A 13,856-nucleotide genomic window follows, 5' to 3' on the forward strand; every position below is an offset into this window, starting at 1 on the left:
GAGGAGAGACCGGAGAGAGGACAGGTGAGGAGAGGAGAGACCGGAGAGAGGACAGGTGAGGAGAGGAGAGACGGGAGAGAGGACAGGTGAGGAGAGGAGAGACGGGAGAGAGGACAGGTGAGGAGAGGAGAGACGGGAGAGAGGACAGGTGAGGAGAGGAGAGACGGGAGAGAGGACAGGTGAGGAGAGGAGAGACCGGAGAGAGGACAGGTGAGGAGAGGAGAGACGGGAGAGAGGACAGGTGAGGAGAGGAGAGACGGGAGAGAGGACAGGTGAGGAGAGGAGAGGACAGGTGAGGAGAGACCGGAGAGAGGACAGGTGAGGAGAGAGAGGACAGGAGAGGAGAGACTGGAGAGAGGACAGGTGAGGAGAGAGAGGACAGGAGAGGAGAGACTGGAGAGAGGACAGGAGAGGAGAGAACTGAGAGAGGACAGGTGAGGAGAGGACAGGTGAGGAGAGGAGAGAACTGAGAGAGGACAGGTGAGGAGAGGAGAGACGGGAGAGAGGACAGGTGAGGAGAGGAGAGACGGGAGAGAGGACAGGTGAGGAGAGGAGAGACGGGAGAGAGGACAGGTGAGGAGAGGAGAGAGGACAGGTGAGGAGAGGAGAGACGGGAGAGAGGACAGGTGAGGAGAGGAGAGACGGGAGAGAGGACAGGTGAGGAGAGGAGAGACGGGAGAGAGGACAGGTGAGGAGAGGAGAGGACAGGTGAGGAGAGACTGGAGAGAGGACAGGTGAGGAGAGAGAGGACAGGAGAGGAGAGACTGGAGAGAGGACAGGTGAGGAGAGAGAGGACAGGAGAGGAGAGACTGGAGAGAGGACAGGTGAGGAGAGAGAGGACAGGTGAGGAGAGGAGAGACCGGAGAGAGGACAGGTGAGGAGAGGAGAGACCGGAAAGAGGACAGGTGAGGAGAGGAGAGACCGGAGAGAGGACAGGAGAGGAGAGACCGGAGAGAGGACAGGTGAGGAGAGGAGAGACCGGAGAGAGGACAGGTGAGGAGAGAACAGACCGGAGAGAGGACAGGTGAGGAGAGACCGGAGAGAGGACAGGTGAGGTGAGGAGAGACCGGAGAGAGGACAGGTGAGGAGAGGAGAGACCGGAGAGAGGACAGGTGAGGAGAGGAGAGACGGGAGAGAGGACAGGTGAGGAGAGGAGAGACGGGAGAGAGGACAGGTGAGGAGAGGAGAGACGGGAGAGAGGACAGGTGAGGAGAGGAGAGACGGGAGAGAGGACAGGTGAGGAGAGGAGAGACGGGAGAGAGGACAGGTGAGGAGAGGAGAGACGGGAGAGAGGACAGGTGAGGAGAGGAGAGACGGGAGAGAGGACAGGTGAGGAGAGGAGAGGACAGGTGAGGAGAGAGAGGACAGGAGAGGAGAGACTGGAGAGAGGACAGGTGAGGAGAGAGAGGACAGGAGAGGAGAGACTGGAGAGAGGACAGGAGAGGAGAGAACTGAGAGAGGACAGGTGAGGAGAGGAGAGAACTGAGAGAGGACAGGTGAGGAGAGGAGAGAACTGAGAGAGGACAGGTGAGGAGAGGAGAGAACTGAGAGAGGACAGGTGAGGAGAGGAGAGAACTGAGAGAGGACAGGTGAGGAGAGAACTGAGAGAGGACAGGTGAGGAGAGAACTGAGAGAGGACAGGTGATGAGAGGAGAGGACAGGTGATGAGAGGAGAGGACAGGTGAGGAGAGGAGAGACTGGAGAGAGGACAGGTGAGGAGAGAGAGGAAAGGTGAGGAGAGGAGAGACCGGAGAGAGGACAGGTGAGGAGAGGAGAGACCGGAGAGAGGACAGGTGAGGAGAGGAGAGACCGGAGAGAGGACAGGTGAGGAGAGAAGAGACCGGAGAGAGGACAGGTGAGGAGAGAAGAGACCGGAGAGAGGACAGGTGAGGAGAGAAGAGACCGGAGAGAGGACAGGTGAGGAGAGAAGAGACCGGAGAGAGGACAGGTGAGGAGAGACCGGAGAGAGGACAGGTGAGGAGAGGAGAGAACTGAGAGAGGACAGGTGATGAGAGGAGAGGACAGGTGAGGAGAGGAGAGACTGGAGAGAGGACAGGAGAGGAGAGACTGGAGAGAGGACAGGTGAGGAGAGAGAGGAAAGGTGAGGAGAGGAGAGACTGGAGAGAGGACAGGTGAGGAGAGACTGGAGAGAGGACAGGTGAGGAGAGGAGAGCCCGGAGAGAGGACAGGTGAGGAGAGACCGGAGAGAGGACAGGTGATGAGAGACTGGAGAGGAGAGAGGACAGGTGAGGAGAGAGGACAGGTGAGGAGAGACCGGAGAGGGGACGGGCGAGGGGAGGAGAGGCCGGAGAGGGGACGGGCGAGGGGAGGAGAGGCCAGAGAGGGGACGGGCGAGGGGAGGAGAGGCCAGAGAGGGGACGGGCGAGGGGAGGAGAGGCCGGAGAGGGGAGGGGCGAGGGGAGGAGAGGCCGGAGAGGGGAGGGGCGAGGGGAGGAGAGGGGAGGAGAGGCCGGAGAGGGGAGGGGCGAGGGGAGGAGAGACCGGAGAGGGGGCGGGCGAGGGGAGGAGAGACCGGAGAGGGGAGGGGCGAGGGGAGGGGCGAGGAGAGGGGAGGGGCGAGGGGAGGAGAGGGAGGGGAGGGGCGAGGGGAGGAGAGGCCGGAGAGGGGAGGAGAGACCGGAGAGGGGACGGGCGAGGGGAGGAGAGACCGGAGAGGGGACGGGCGAGGGGAGGAGAGACCGGAGAGGGGAGGGGCGAGGGGAGGAGAGGCCGGAGAGGGGCGAGGGGAGGAGAGGCCGGAGAGGGGAGGGGCGAGGGGAGGAGAGGCCGGAGAGGGGAGGGGCGAGGGGAGGAGAGGGGAGGGGCGAGGGGAGGAGGGGACGGAAAGAGGACAGGCGAGGGGAGGAGGGGACGGGCGAGGGGAGGAGGGGACGGGGGAGGAGAGGCCGGAGAGGGGAGGAGAGACCGGAGAGGGGACGGGCGAGGGGAGGAGAGACCGGAGAGGGGAGGGGCGAGGGGAGGAGGGGACGGGCGAGGGGAGGAGGGGACGGGCGAGGGGAGGAGAGGCCGGAGAGGGGAGGGGCGAGGGGAGGAGAGGCCGGAGAGGGGAGGGGCGAGGGGAGGAGAGACCGGAGAGGGGACGGGCGAGGGGAGGAGAGACCGGAGAGGGGAGGGGCGAGGGGAGGAGAGGCCGGAGAGGGGAGGGGCGAGGGGAGGAGAGGCCGGAGAGGGGAGGGGCGAGGGGAGGAGAGGCCGGAGAGAGGACGGGCGAGGGGAGGAGGGGACGGAGGAGGGGACGGGCGAGGGGAGGAGGGGACGGGCGAGGGGAGGAGAGGCCGGAGAGGGGACGGGCGAGGGGAGGAGAGGCCGGGGAGGGGAGGAGAGGCCGGGGAGGGGAGGAGAGGCCGGAGAGGGGACGGGCGAGGGGAGGAGAGGCCGGAGAGGGGACGGGCGAGGGGAGGAGAGGCCGGAGAGGGGACGGGCGAGGGGAGGAGAGGCCGGAGAGGGGACGGGCGAGGGGAGGAGAGGCCGGAGAGGGGGCGGGCGAGGGGAGGAGAGGCCGGAGAGGGGACGGGCGAGGGGAGGAGAGACCGGGGAGGGGAGGAGAGGCCGGAGAGGGGACGGGCGAAGGGAGGAGAGGCCGGAGAGGGGACGGGCGAGGGGAGGAGGGGAGGAGAGGCCGGAGAGGGGACGGGCGAGGGGCGGAGAGGCCGGAGAGGGGACGGGCGAGGGGAGGAGAGACCGGAGAGGGGACGGGCGAGGGGAGGAGAGGCCGGAGAGGGGAGGGGCGAGGGGAGGAGAGGCCGGAGAGGGGAGGGGCGAGGGGAGGAGAGGCCGGAGAGGGGAGGGGCGAGGGGAGGAGAGGCCGGAGAGGGGAGGGGCGAGGGGAGGAGAGGCCGGAGAGGGGAGGGGCGAGGGGAGGAGAGGCCGGAGAGGGGAGGGGCGAGGGGAGGAGAGGCCGGAGAGGGGAGGGGCGAGGGGAGGAGAGGCCGGAGAGGGGACGGGCGAGGGGAGGAGAGGCCGGAGAGGGGACGGGCGAGGGGAGGAGAGACCGGAGAGGGGACGGGCGAGGGGAGGAGAGGCCGGGGAGGAGAGGCCGGAGAGGGGAGGGTCGAGGGGAGGAGAGGCCGGAGAGGGGAGGGGCGAGGGGAGGAGAGGCCGGAGAGGGGACGGGCGAGGGGAGGAGAGACCGGGGAGGGGAGGAGAGGCCGGAGAGGGGACGGGCGAGGGGAGGAGAGGCCGGAGAGGGGGCGGGCGAGGGGAGGAGAGGCCGGAGAGGGGACGGGCGAGGGGAGGAGGGGACGGGCGAGGGGAGGAGAGGCCGGAGAGGGGACGGGCGAGGGGAGGAGAGACCGGGGAGGGGAGGAGAGGCCGGAGAGGGGACGGGCGAGGGGAGGAGAGACCGGGGAGGGGAGGAGAGGCCGGAGAGGGGACGGGCGAGGGGAGCAGAGGCCGGAGAGGGGACGGGCGAGGGGAGGAGAGGCCGGAGAGGGGACGGGCGAGGGGCGGAGAGGCCGGAGAGGGGGCGGGCGAGGGGAGGAGAGACTGGAGAGGGGGCGGGCGAGGGTAGGAGGGACGGGCGAGGGGAGGAGAGACAGGGGAGAGGACGGGCGAGGGGAGGAGAGTCAGGGGAGAGGTCGGGCGAGGGGAGGAGAGTCAGGGGAGGGGACGGGCGAGGGGAGGAGAGACCGAAGAAGGAGAGGATAAGGGGAGAGGGCGAGGGCACGAGATTCCGGAGAGGGGAGGGGAGGAAAGACCGGAGAGGGGGAGGGTTGGAATGATGGAGAGGACGGGGCGACGGGAGGAGAGTGCTATATACTATATGATGGAGAGGGGTAGTGATATGTAACACACTGGGGCTGCGGCCTCCGAAGCTAGTCTCGCAGGGCTCATCGCCTCGCTAAGACCTGTGGATGTCTAGAGCACTGTTCTCCCCTCCATGCAAGAGCCGGTGTCTCACTGACTGTGTTCTGTGCGTCCATCTGATCTCCCCGTCCCTTTTCCACAGATGGATTTCCCATCTCCGCTGTTTCCAGGCTTTTTCCAGAAGGGCTCCACTAATCGAGAGGCTGCAGATGTTACTTCTGTGCTGGGATGGGGGGAACGTGGCCGAGTGTTGGAAACTGGCAGAGCCCCCGACAAGGTGAGTGCCTCTATGGTGTCTGCAGGTTACAGGGTTACTGTTGCTTGGAGGGAAATGTGATCCAGGAGACGGGATCCTAGTAACCTCCGACCGCCCAAATTCGGCCCCGTGTTTGGGAACCGCGGCAGGGCAGTGCTGTTCTTTTGGACAGCGGACTTTACTGATCATCTTCCTACTTAGTCACCAAAGCAGAAAAAAACCCACAATGATAGCAGCAGAATTAGAGTACGTGCCCACGATCAGTCATAGTAGCGTTTCGGGGGCAGCGTATTTTGATTTACATAAATCCCACTGTGCTTCTGTTTAATGCTGCTTAAATTCACCCACGATGCGGGTTTACGAGCTGTTCATCGTGGCTGGCCGCGGGGCTCGTCGTCATGGCTGGCCGCGGTGTTATGATAGGCTACAAGCACTAAGGAAAGACAGGAGATCTGTCCCTACAATAGAACTAAGCTAGATCCCTACGATGTAACGGGGAACCTGATCCTGCTATCAGACCCGCTAAAGTCCTCAGCTAGTCTGAACGAAGACCTATAGATGTGAGGGAGGGATCCCTACAAGAACTAGGGACTGGGAGAAAGATGGACACCTCCTAGCAGAAATTGTAGCAGTAAAAAGACAAACACACAACATAGAACATAAAGGTCAAAAGACCTAGCTAAACTGACTGAGAAAGGTAACAAAGCACCTGGCTAGCTTAAGAGTAGAAATTACAATGAAGTCCAGCATGGCCAGAAGGGCAGAGCAGGATTAAATAGGCAGCAAGGTCATGTGACCAGCAAAATAGAAAAAACCTAACAGGAGAGTTCTAACAGTACCCCCTCTTCTAAGAGGATCCTCCGGATCCCCTAGGCCCAGGCTTATCAGGAAACCTCTTGTGAAACGCTCTGACAAGTCTGGAAGCAGAAACATCATCCGCCCTCACCAATGAGTTATCCTCGGGATAACTAACAGGAGAGTTCTAACACGCGGGGCTCGTCGTCGTGGCTGGCCGTGGGGCTCGTCGTCGTGTTTTCCAGATTCAATATTAGATCCGTATTTCATATAGCATAAAGTCACTGACTGAACAGCTTATCGTCATCAGCCAGACTTCTAGATTTATTAAGCCAAGAGAAATACACTATTGTACTTGTGTTTCTTTGTTGGGTCAAGAAGGACAGACCAGTATTTGTATAACCCTGAATGTTGACATCTATTAGTCTGTGAATAATTGTAAAGATCTGAGGTTGTGGGTTGTAAATACTCACCTAGGCAGGCTAACGACGCAACAATATTTTATTGATCACAGCCATGGTAATAAAGCAATTCCAGGTAAATGGCCAAAATACAGCTTTCTCAGTCCTCAAACTCCCAATGTGGGTTCAGTAGTTCCATTGGCTTTGTATAAGGCCATACTCACTGTCTCCCAACTTTTGGTTGGCCCACAGATTTCGTATCTCCAGCCAGTATAATCTGTAGCCACAGTCCATGATCCTCTAGACGGCAGATAAAATGATGAAAGCACAGGTATCCAGTAGCAGCAGTCCTTTTAAGAAAGTGTAAATCCAAACGACATAATCCATAATGGGAACATGTTTATCCGTTCATCCTTCCAAGTCCACGGTCTCCATCCTCTTCCTTCTATCCTTCCAAGCAACTCTCTAAACATGTCTCCACTTTCTTCCACTGGAATCAGTCTCCTCCCAGGTCAGAAGTGATCACACCCTCCCCCTTTAACCTTCACTGTTCCCTAAAACAATGAAGAATATTTTAGAAGCCTTCATCTGAGACTGCATGTAAGACCCCCTGTGGTGACGGCTCCACTGTCTACAATCTACACACACATAATGAGATTATTGGCTGTTGGAACAATGGTTAGATACTCCTGAGATACAGATATCCTGAGATACAGATTAGTGGAATGCTGGACATTTTACAAGTGAATCTAGTGCATATACTGACAAGTAAGCAGAACTATATAAAACATAACAAGTAAATCACTGATAAAACACAATAATAATATTAACAAAAATGGTGGTCCGTTGCTGGAAAAGTATCATATAAGAAAATAATTTTGGTGAGTCCCAAAAATAATTAAAATCCTCAATTTATTACTAATTGAGGATTTTAATTATTTTTGGGACTCACCAAAATTATTTTCTTATGTGAAGGCGTAAGTCACGGCTACTGGTTGGAGACCCACAGTATTGCAAAACGGACTGAGTCATAAACAGGACACGGTGCTTTTTTGTTTATTTACCTTGGAAAAGTATCATAGTCTTTAGAAAGTGGGCAGCTCCTCACAATAATGATGTTTGTTAATATGCTAATTGCATATTGTACTAAAGCCAGCTAGATGTTTATATACAGGAGCCCCCTGCTATACCAACTATGTAAATTGATTAAATGCTCAAACAATGAGACCTGAGACCTGTGGAATAATATTCCTAATCCTTTCCCTGTGGATGTGTACTTGAAAGAACAAATATGAACTATTTAAGGACATATGCCTCTGTAGCAGGGAGAATTGAAGGAGAGAATCAAAGATCAGACAGACTCTTTAGGAGAGCAGCTTGGAAGCATGGCTCGATCCAGAGAGAAACAGATTTGGATTCTGCATGATTGCGGCCTAAGGATATACGTCCCTGACTGGAAGGATGTGAATCTGCTCCATTGGCCATCAGAGAACCAGTGGATACATTTGGGGAGACCAGGTTGGGACGATGAAATCATCTGGCCCCATGGATATGTTTGGGGTTGCCAGGTGGGACCCTCCGGTTGCCTGGAACCCATGGAGACATTCGAAGAAGCCAAATTGGGACCATCCAGTCATCTGGCCCCATGAAAACTCTCGGAGATGCCAGGGTGGGACCCTCGGGTCTCCTGGCCTACCTCGATGGTCTTCTGGCTTCCTAAGCTTGCTGCTATCTCCTCTCTGTGGGGGCCCGCCAAAGCTTGGGGCCACTGGTTGAGGAAGTTGGCCCTGCAAAGCATAAAGTTGCAGCTGTTCTATCCCAGGCGGGCCAGCGGAAGGGTGAGACTGTGTAATGTTGCACCATCTTGGGTATTATCTGGGACTGTTCTATGTTGTCTGTTTTGTGCTTCAATAAAGTATTGCCACGCTGTTTTACCATCACCCTGTGTTGTCTGAGTAGCATTATGCCCACGGAAGACCCTGGGTCTTCACAGTCACTTTTTGGTAAACAGTTCTGATGTGAGAAATTGTCTTTTTGGCATCACTCAGTGAAGTTTGTGTGCCCCTCTGGACCCTAAATCTATAATATACTTACCTTGTAATATCTTCACATCCTGTTTCGTCCAGATGTGTCTGAATCCCAGAATTCCAAGCGGCGGATGTTCATCGACCGCCATATTGGGACATCCAAGTGATGGGTGTCTCAATATGGAAACCGCTGGTGGTACCCGCCTCTTGCGTGGTACCACCAGCGGAAAACACCGTCGCGAACACACCGTACAGCTGAATGATTCACTGACCGCCGCCATCTGTGTGCAGGAGGAGCGCATGCGCAGTTTTAATGTGACCTCCACTATCTGCCTGCACAGAGATGGCGGCGGTCTGATTTACTGCGCCTGCGCAAATTCCACGCTTAACACGGGGAGGGATGAGTGCACATAGGAAAGAGAGGACACACAGGGGGGAGACAGCTCAAATGAGAAAACACATGAGGGAAGAAGACAGCACAGAAGTGGAGAGAGAGCAGACAAGGGGGAGAGCACATGGGGTAGCCAGGTCAAAGAAGAGATCACATAAGAGGAGAAGACAGCAGATGGGGGAGAGAGAAAGTGCACAGGGGGGAGACAGCTCAAACGAGACAGCACATGAGGGGAGAACACCGCACAGGAAGGAGAGAGACAGCAGACAAGGGGGATAGCACATGGGGTAGACAGGTCAAAGAAGAGAGCACAGACTGGAGAAGTCAACACTAGTGTTGAGCGATACCTTCCGATATCAGGAAATATCGTATCGGATTGGATCGGACCGATACCCAAAAAGTATCGGATATCGCCGATTCCGATACCGGAAACCAATGCAAGTCAATGGGACAGAAATATCGGAATGAAAATAAACCCTTTCTTTCCTTGTAGGTTAATTCCACATGAAGGAAAACAACTAACAATAATGTAGAATGTATTATGCGAAAAGCCGGCAATTCATCAGCGGCATACACCGGTACCCTACAATTTATAACAGAAAGAATAGAGAATCACACATAGATTAGATAGATAGAAACATGTCAGTCACATATATATGAAGTACAGTGACAGTGTTGCTTACTGTACTTGTCATTTAGTGTAAAGGATTTATTTAAAAATATAATAGTGTTTTCATGCACCATCTCTTTAAAAAAGCCGGCCGGCAATTCAGCATCGGTACCCGACAATTTAGAATAGAAGGAATAGAGAATCACACATAGATTAGATAGATAGAAACATGTCAGTCACATATATATGAAATACAGTGATAGTGTTGATTACTGTACTTGTCATTTAGTGTTAAAATAAAGGATTTATTTAAAAAAAAAATTGGCGTGGGGTTCCCTTAATTTTAGTCTCTAGCGGAGGTTAAGCAGATGGCTGGGGCAGATGTTTGAAGCCTGGGAAGGGGGTAATACCCACCGAGCTTCCCAGGCTACTAATATCAGCCCCCAGCTGAATACCTAGCCTTTGCTAGCTATTAAAACGGGGGACCCCCAAAAAAATGACGTGGGGTCCCCCCTAATTTAATAGCTAGCAAAGGCTAGGCAGACAGCTGGGGGCTGATATTAATAGCCCAGGAAGGGTGCCATGAATATTGGCCCCCTCCCAGGCTAGAAACACCAGCCGTCAGCCGCCCCAGAAATGGCGCATCCATAGGATGCGCCAATTCTGGCACTTAGCCTCGCTCTTCCCACTGCCCTGTAGCGGTGGCAGGGGGTAATAGGGCTGGGGTTGATGTCCGCTTATAATGCCAGCTGACATCAAGCCCAGGTTAGTAATGGAGAGGCGTCTATAAGACACCCCCATTACTAACCCCATAGTCAAAGTTAAAAAAACCCCACAAACACCCAGAATAAAGTCCTTTAATTGAAATAAACACACAATTCTTTATTGTTCTAAATTAAACCATACTTACCATCACGCCCATTCCAGCTGAAGCCAATGTCTTCTGCCGTCACAGCGAGACACTGAGGAGCACAAGCATGCCTGCGCTTCTCAGTGTCTGCGGGATGACAGGCTGGATGGCAGCGTTCTGCTGCGGTCCAGCCTGTCATCTCGATGTAGCAGAGCTGAAGCTGTCGTGGGAACCATGGAAAGGTAAGGATGAGGTTGGTTTATTATTTTTCTCTTATTGCAGGAGATCGTTGGCTTCAGCTGGAATGGGCGTGATGGTAAGTATGGTTTAATTTAGAACAATAAAGAATTGTGTGTTTATTTCAATTAAAGGACTTTTTTCTGGGTGTTGTGTTTTTTTTTAAATACTTTACTAGAAATTCATGGTTGTCATGTCTAATATTGGCGTGACCCCATGAATTTTGGGCTTAGGGCCAGCTGATAATACCAAGCTGGCCCTATCCCCTTTATTAACCAGTGAGCCACTGCACCAGGGCCCTGGATGAGTTGGGTACAGCACCAGAAGATGGCGCTTCTATGAACGCGCCATTTTCCGGGGTGACTGCGGACTGCAATTTGCACCGGGTGGGGCCCAGAAAGCTTGGGCCTCCCTGCGCTGCGGATTCCAGCCCCAGTTGCCTAGTTGTACCTGGCTGGACACAAAAATAGGGCGAAGCCCCACGTATTTTTTTTTTTAATTATTTCATGAAATTCATGAAATAATTAAGAAAAAAAGGGCTTCCCTATATTGTTGTGTCCGGCCAGGTACAAATAGGCAGCTGGTGGTTGGGCGCAGCCCGTTCCTGCCTGCTGTACCTGGCTGGACACAACAATATAGGGAAGCCCTTTTTTAAAAAAATTATTTCATGAAATAATTTAACCCCTTAACAACATTTGCCGTAGTAATACGCGTCTGTGCCCTGGGACTTAAGAGCCAGACCCGTATTAGTACGTCATGGCGATCGCGCGCGCACACAGGCTGTGCGGGCGCGATCGCCGCCGGGTGTCAGCTGATTGTCACAGCTGACACCCGATACTATGTGCAGGGAGCGGTCCTGCACCGCTCCCAGCACATTAACCCCCGCGATGCTGCGATCGAAGTCGATCGCGGCATTACGGGGGCAAGGGGAGGTGATCGCCGATACTCGCCTCCTTTTCCGGCTTCCAGCGCAGTCTGCAAAGGCTTCCCGGGTGTTGCCATGATGACCCGATGTCGTCATGACAACATCCGGGTCACCAGACAGCAGGAAGATTGCTTGGACATGCGCAGTGCATCTCCAAGCAATCTTCACACTGTGCATTTCTGACAGCTTGCATGGCATAGGGATGGTGCTGCATTCCTGTGCCATGCAGGCGATCAGAAAAAAAAAAAGTGAAAGTCCCAGAGTGGGACAAAGTAATAAAGTGTATAAACTGTGTGAAAGTGGAAAAAAAAATAAAAAAAAAATTTGCAAAAATATTAAAAAAAAATAATCCACCAAAAATAAAAATATAATGTACCCATCAATAAATATTATTATTATAAAAAAAAAAACAAACAAACAATAAAAGTACACATATTTGGTATCGCCGCGTCCGGAACAACCTGACCTATAAAACTGTCCCACTAGTTAAACCCTTCAGTGAACACGGTAAAAAAAAAAAACAAAGCAAAAAACAATGCTTTATCACCATACCGCCAAACAAAAAGTGGAATAACACGCGATCAAAAAGACGCATATAAATAAGAATGATACTGCTGAAAACGTCATCTCGTCCCGGAAAAAACAAGCCGCCATACAGCTCCATCAGCCGAAAAATAAAAAAGTTATAGCTCTCAGAATAAAGCGATGCTAAAAAATATTTTTTTCTATAAAATAGCTTTTATTGTGTATAAGCGCCAAAACATAGAAAAATGATATAAATGTGGTACCGCTGTAAACGTACTGACCCGAAGAATAAAGCTACCTCATCAATTTTACCACACGCGGAACAGAATAAAAAAAAAAAAAAAAAAAAAAAAACAATTCCTGAATTGTTGGTTTTTGTTTATTCTGCCTCCCAAAAATCGGAATAGAAAGCGATCAAAAAATGTCACGTGCCTGAAAATGGCACCAATAACAACGTCAAGTCATCCCGCAAAAAACGAGCCGTCACATGACTGTCTGCCAAAATCTGGAAAAATTATAGCTCTCAAAATATGGCGATGCAAAAACTAGATTTTACAAAAAATGCGTCTTTTAGTGTGTGACCGCTGTCAGTCATAAAAACCCCATATGATTCTGGCATTGCTGTAATCACACCGACCCGAAGAATAAAGTCGTCTAATCACTTATACCGCACAAGGAACGGCGTCAAAAATAAACTCTTGGGCTAGGGTTAGGGCTGGGTTAGGGCTGGGTTTGGGGCTAGGGTTGTGCTGGGGCTAGGGTTGTGCTGGGGCTAGGGTTGTGCTGGGGCTAGGGTTGTGCTGGGGCTAGGGTTGTGCTGGGGCTAGGGTTGTGCTGGGGCTAGGGCTGGGGTTGGGATTTTTTTCAAAAGTAAGAAAAAAAGATGACGATATGGCGACTAGTGTTGAGAGCAAGTGCTCGCTACTTGAGTTTGCATCGGGTGCTCTGGTATGCATTGAGTATCGTGGGTATTTGAGTGACATGCTCGAGTCTCTGCCCCATATGCTTCGCGGCCAAAAAACTTTACGGGGATTGCCTGCCATGCACGAGCGATCCCCGCATGTTTTTTTTTGGGTGTCTAATAACCGTGAAACATGCGGAGCAGGGACTCGAGCATGTCACTCGAGCACACGCTGTACATGATGCATACCTGAGTACCCGATGCAAACTCAAGTAGCGAGCACTTGCGCTCAAGAATAATGACAACTTATTCAATATGATGACTTAATGTAAACAAATTCTGTGCCGTACCTCTGGGTTCAAAATGTTCACTATACACCTTAATAAAATCCTTGAGGGGTATAGTTTCCAAAATGGGGACACTTGTGGGGGAGCTCCACTGTTTAGGCACATCACGGGCTCTCCAAACGCGACATGGTGTCCGCTAACAAATTGAATGGAAAATCGGCTCAAATTGTTAGCGGACGCCATGTTGCGTTTGGAGAGCCCCTGTGTGCCCAAACATTGGAGCTCCCCCACAAGTGACCCCATTTTGGAAACTAGACCCCCCAAGGCACCTCTCTAGATGCATAGTGAGCACTTGGAACCCCCAGGTGCTTCACAAATTGATTCGTAAAAATGAAAAAGTGAAAAAAAAACAACACTTTTTCATTTTTATGAATCAATTTGGGAAGCACCTGGGGTTCCAAGTGCTCACTATGAATCTAGATAGGTGCCTTGGGGGGTCTAGTTTCCAAAATGGGGTCACTTGTGGGGGAGCTCCAATGTTTGGGCACGCAGGGACTCTCTAAATGCAACATGGTATCCGCTAACAAATTGAATGGAAAATCGGCTCAAATTGTTAGCGGACACCACATTGCGTTTGGAGAGCCCCTCTGTGCCCAAACTTTGGAGCTCCCCCACAAGTGACCCCATTTTGGAAACTAGACCCCCCAAGGCACCTTTCTAGATGCATAGTGAGCACTTGGAACCCCCAGGTGCTTCACAAATTGATTCGTAATAATGAAAAAGTGAAAAAAAAAACACTTTTTCATTTTTATGAATCAATTTGT

General features: G+C 53.1%; 1 protein-coding gene across 1 annotated transcript in view; it reads left to right on the plus strand.

The window, feature by feature from the left end:
- Positions 1 to 13,856, plus strand: part of TAF1C (TATA-box binding protein associated factor, RNA polymerase I subunit C) — a 126,337-nt gene that overhangs the window by 2,909 nt on the left and 109,572 nt on the right. The window contains exon 2 of the mRNA XM_073684376.1: positions 4,970 to 5,104. Coding sequence (XP_073540477.1) covers positions 4,970 to 5,104 — 135 coding nt within the window. The remainder of the gene's footprint in view (positions 1 to 4,969; positions 5,105 to 13,856) is intronic.

Source organism: Phyllobates terribilis, unplaced genomic scaffold (assembly GCF_046119375.1).
Source record: "Phyllobates terribilis strain yellow unplaced genomic scaffold, ASM4611937v1 Scaffold_1__5_contigs__length_1240528914, whole genome shotgun sequence".
NCBI lineage: Eukaryota > Metazoa > Chordata > Amphibia > Anura > Dendrobatidae > Phyllobates > Phyllobates terribilis.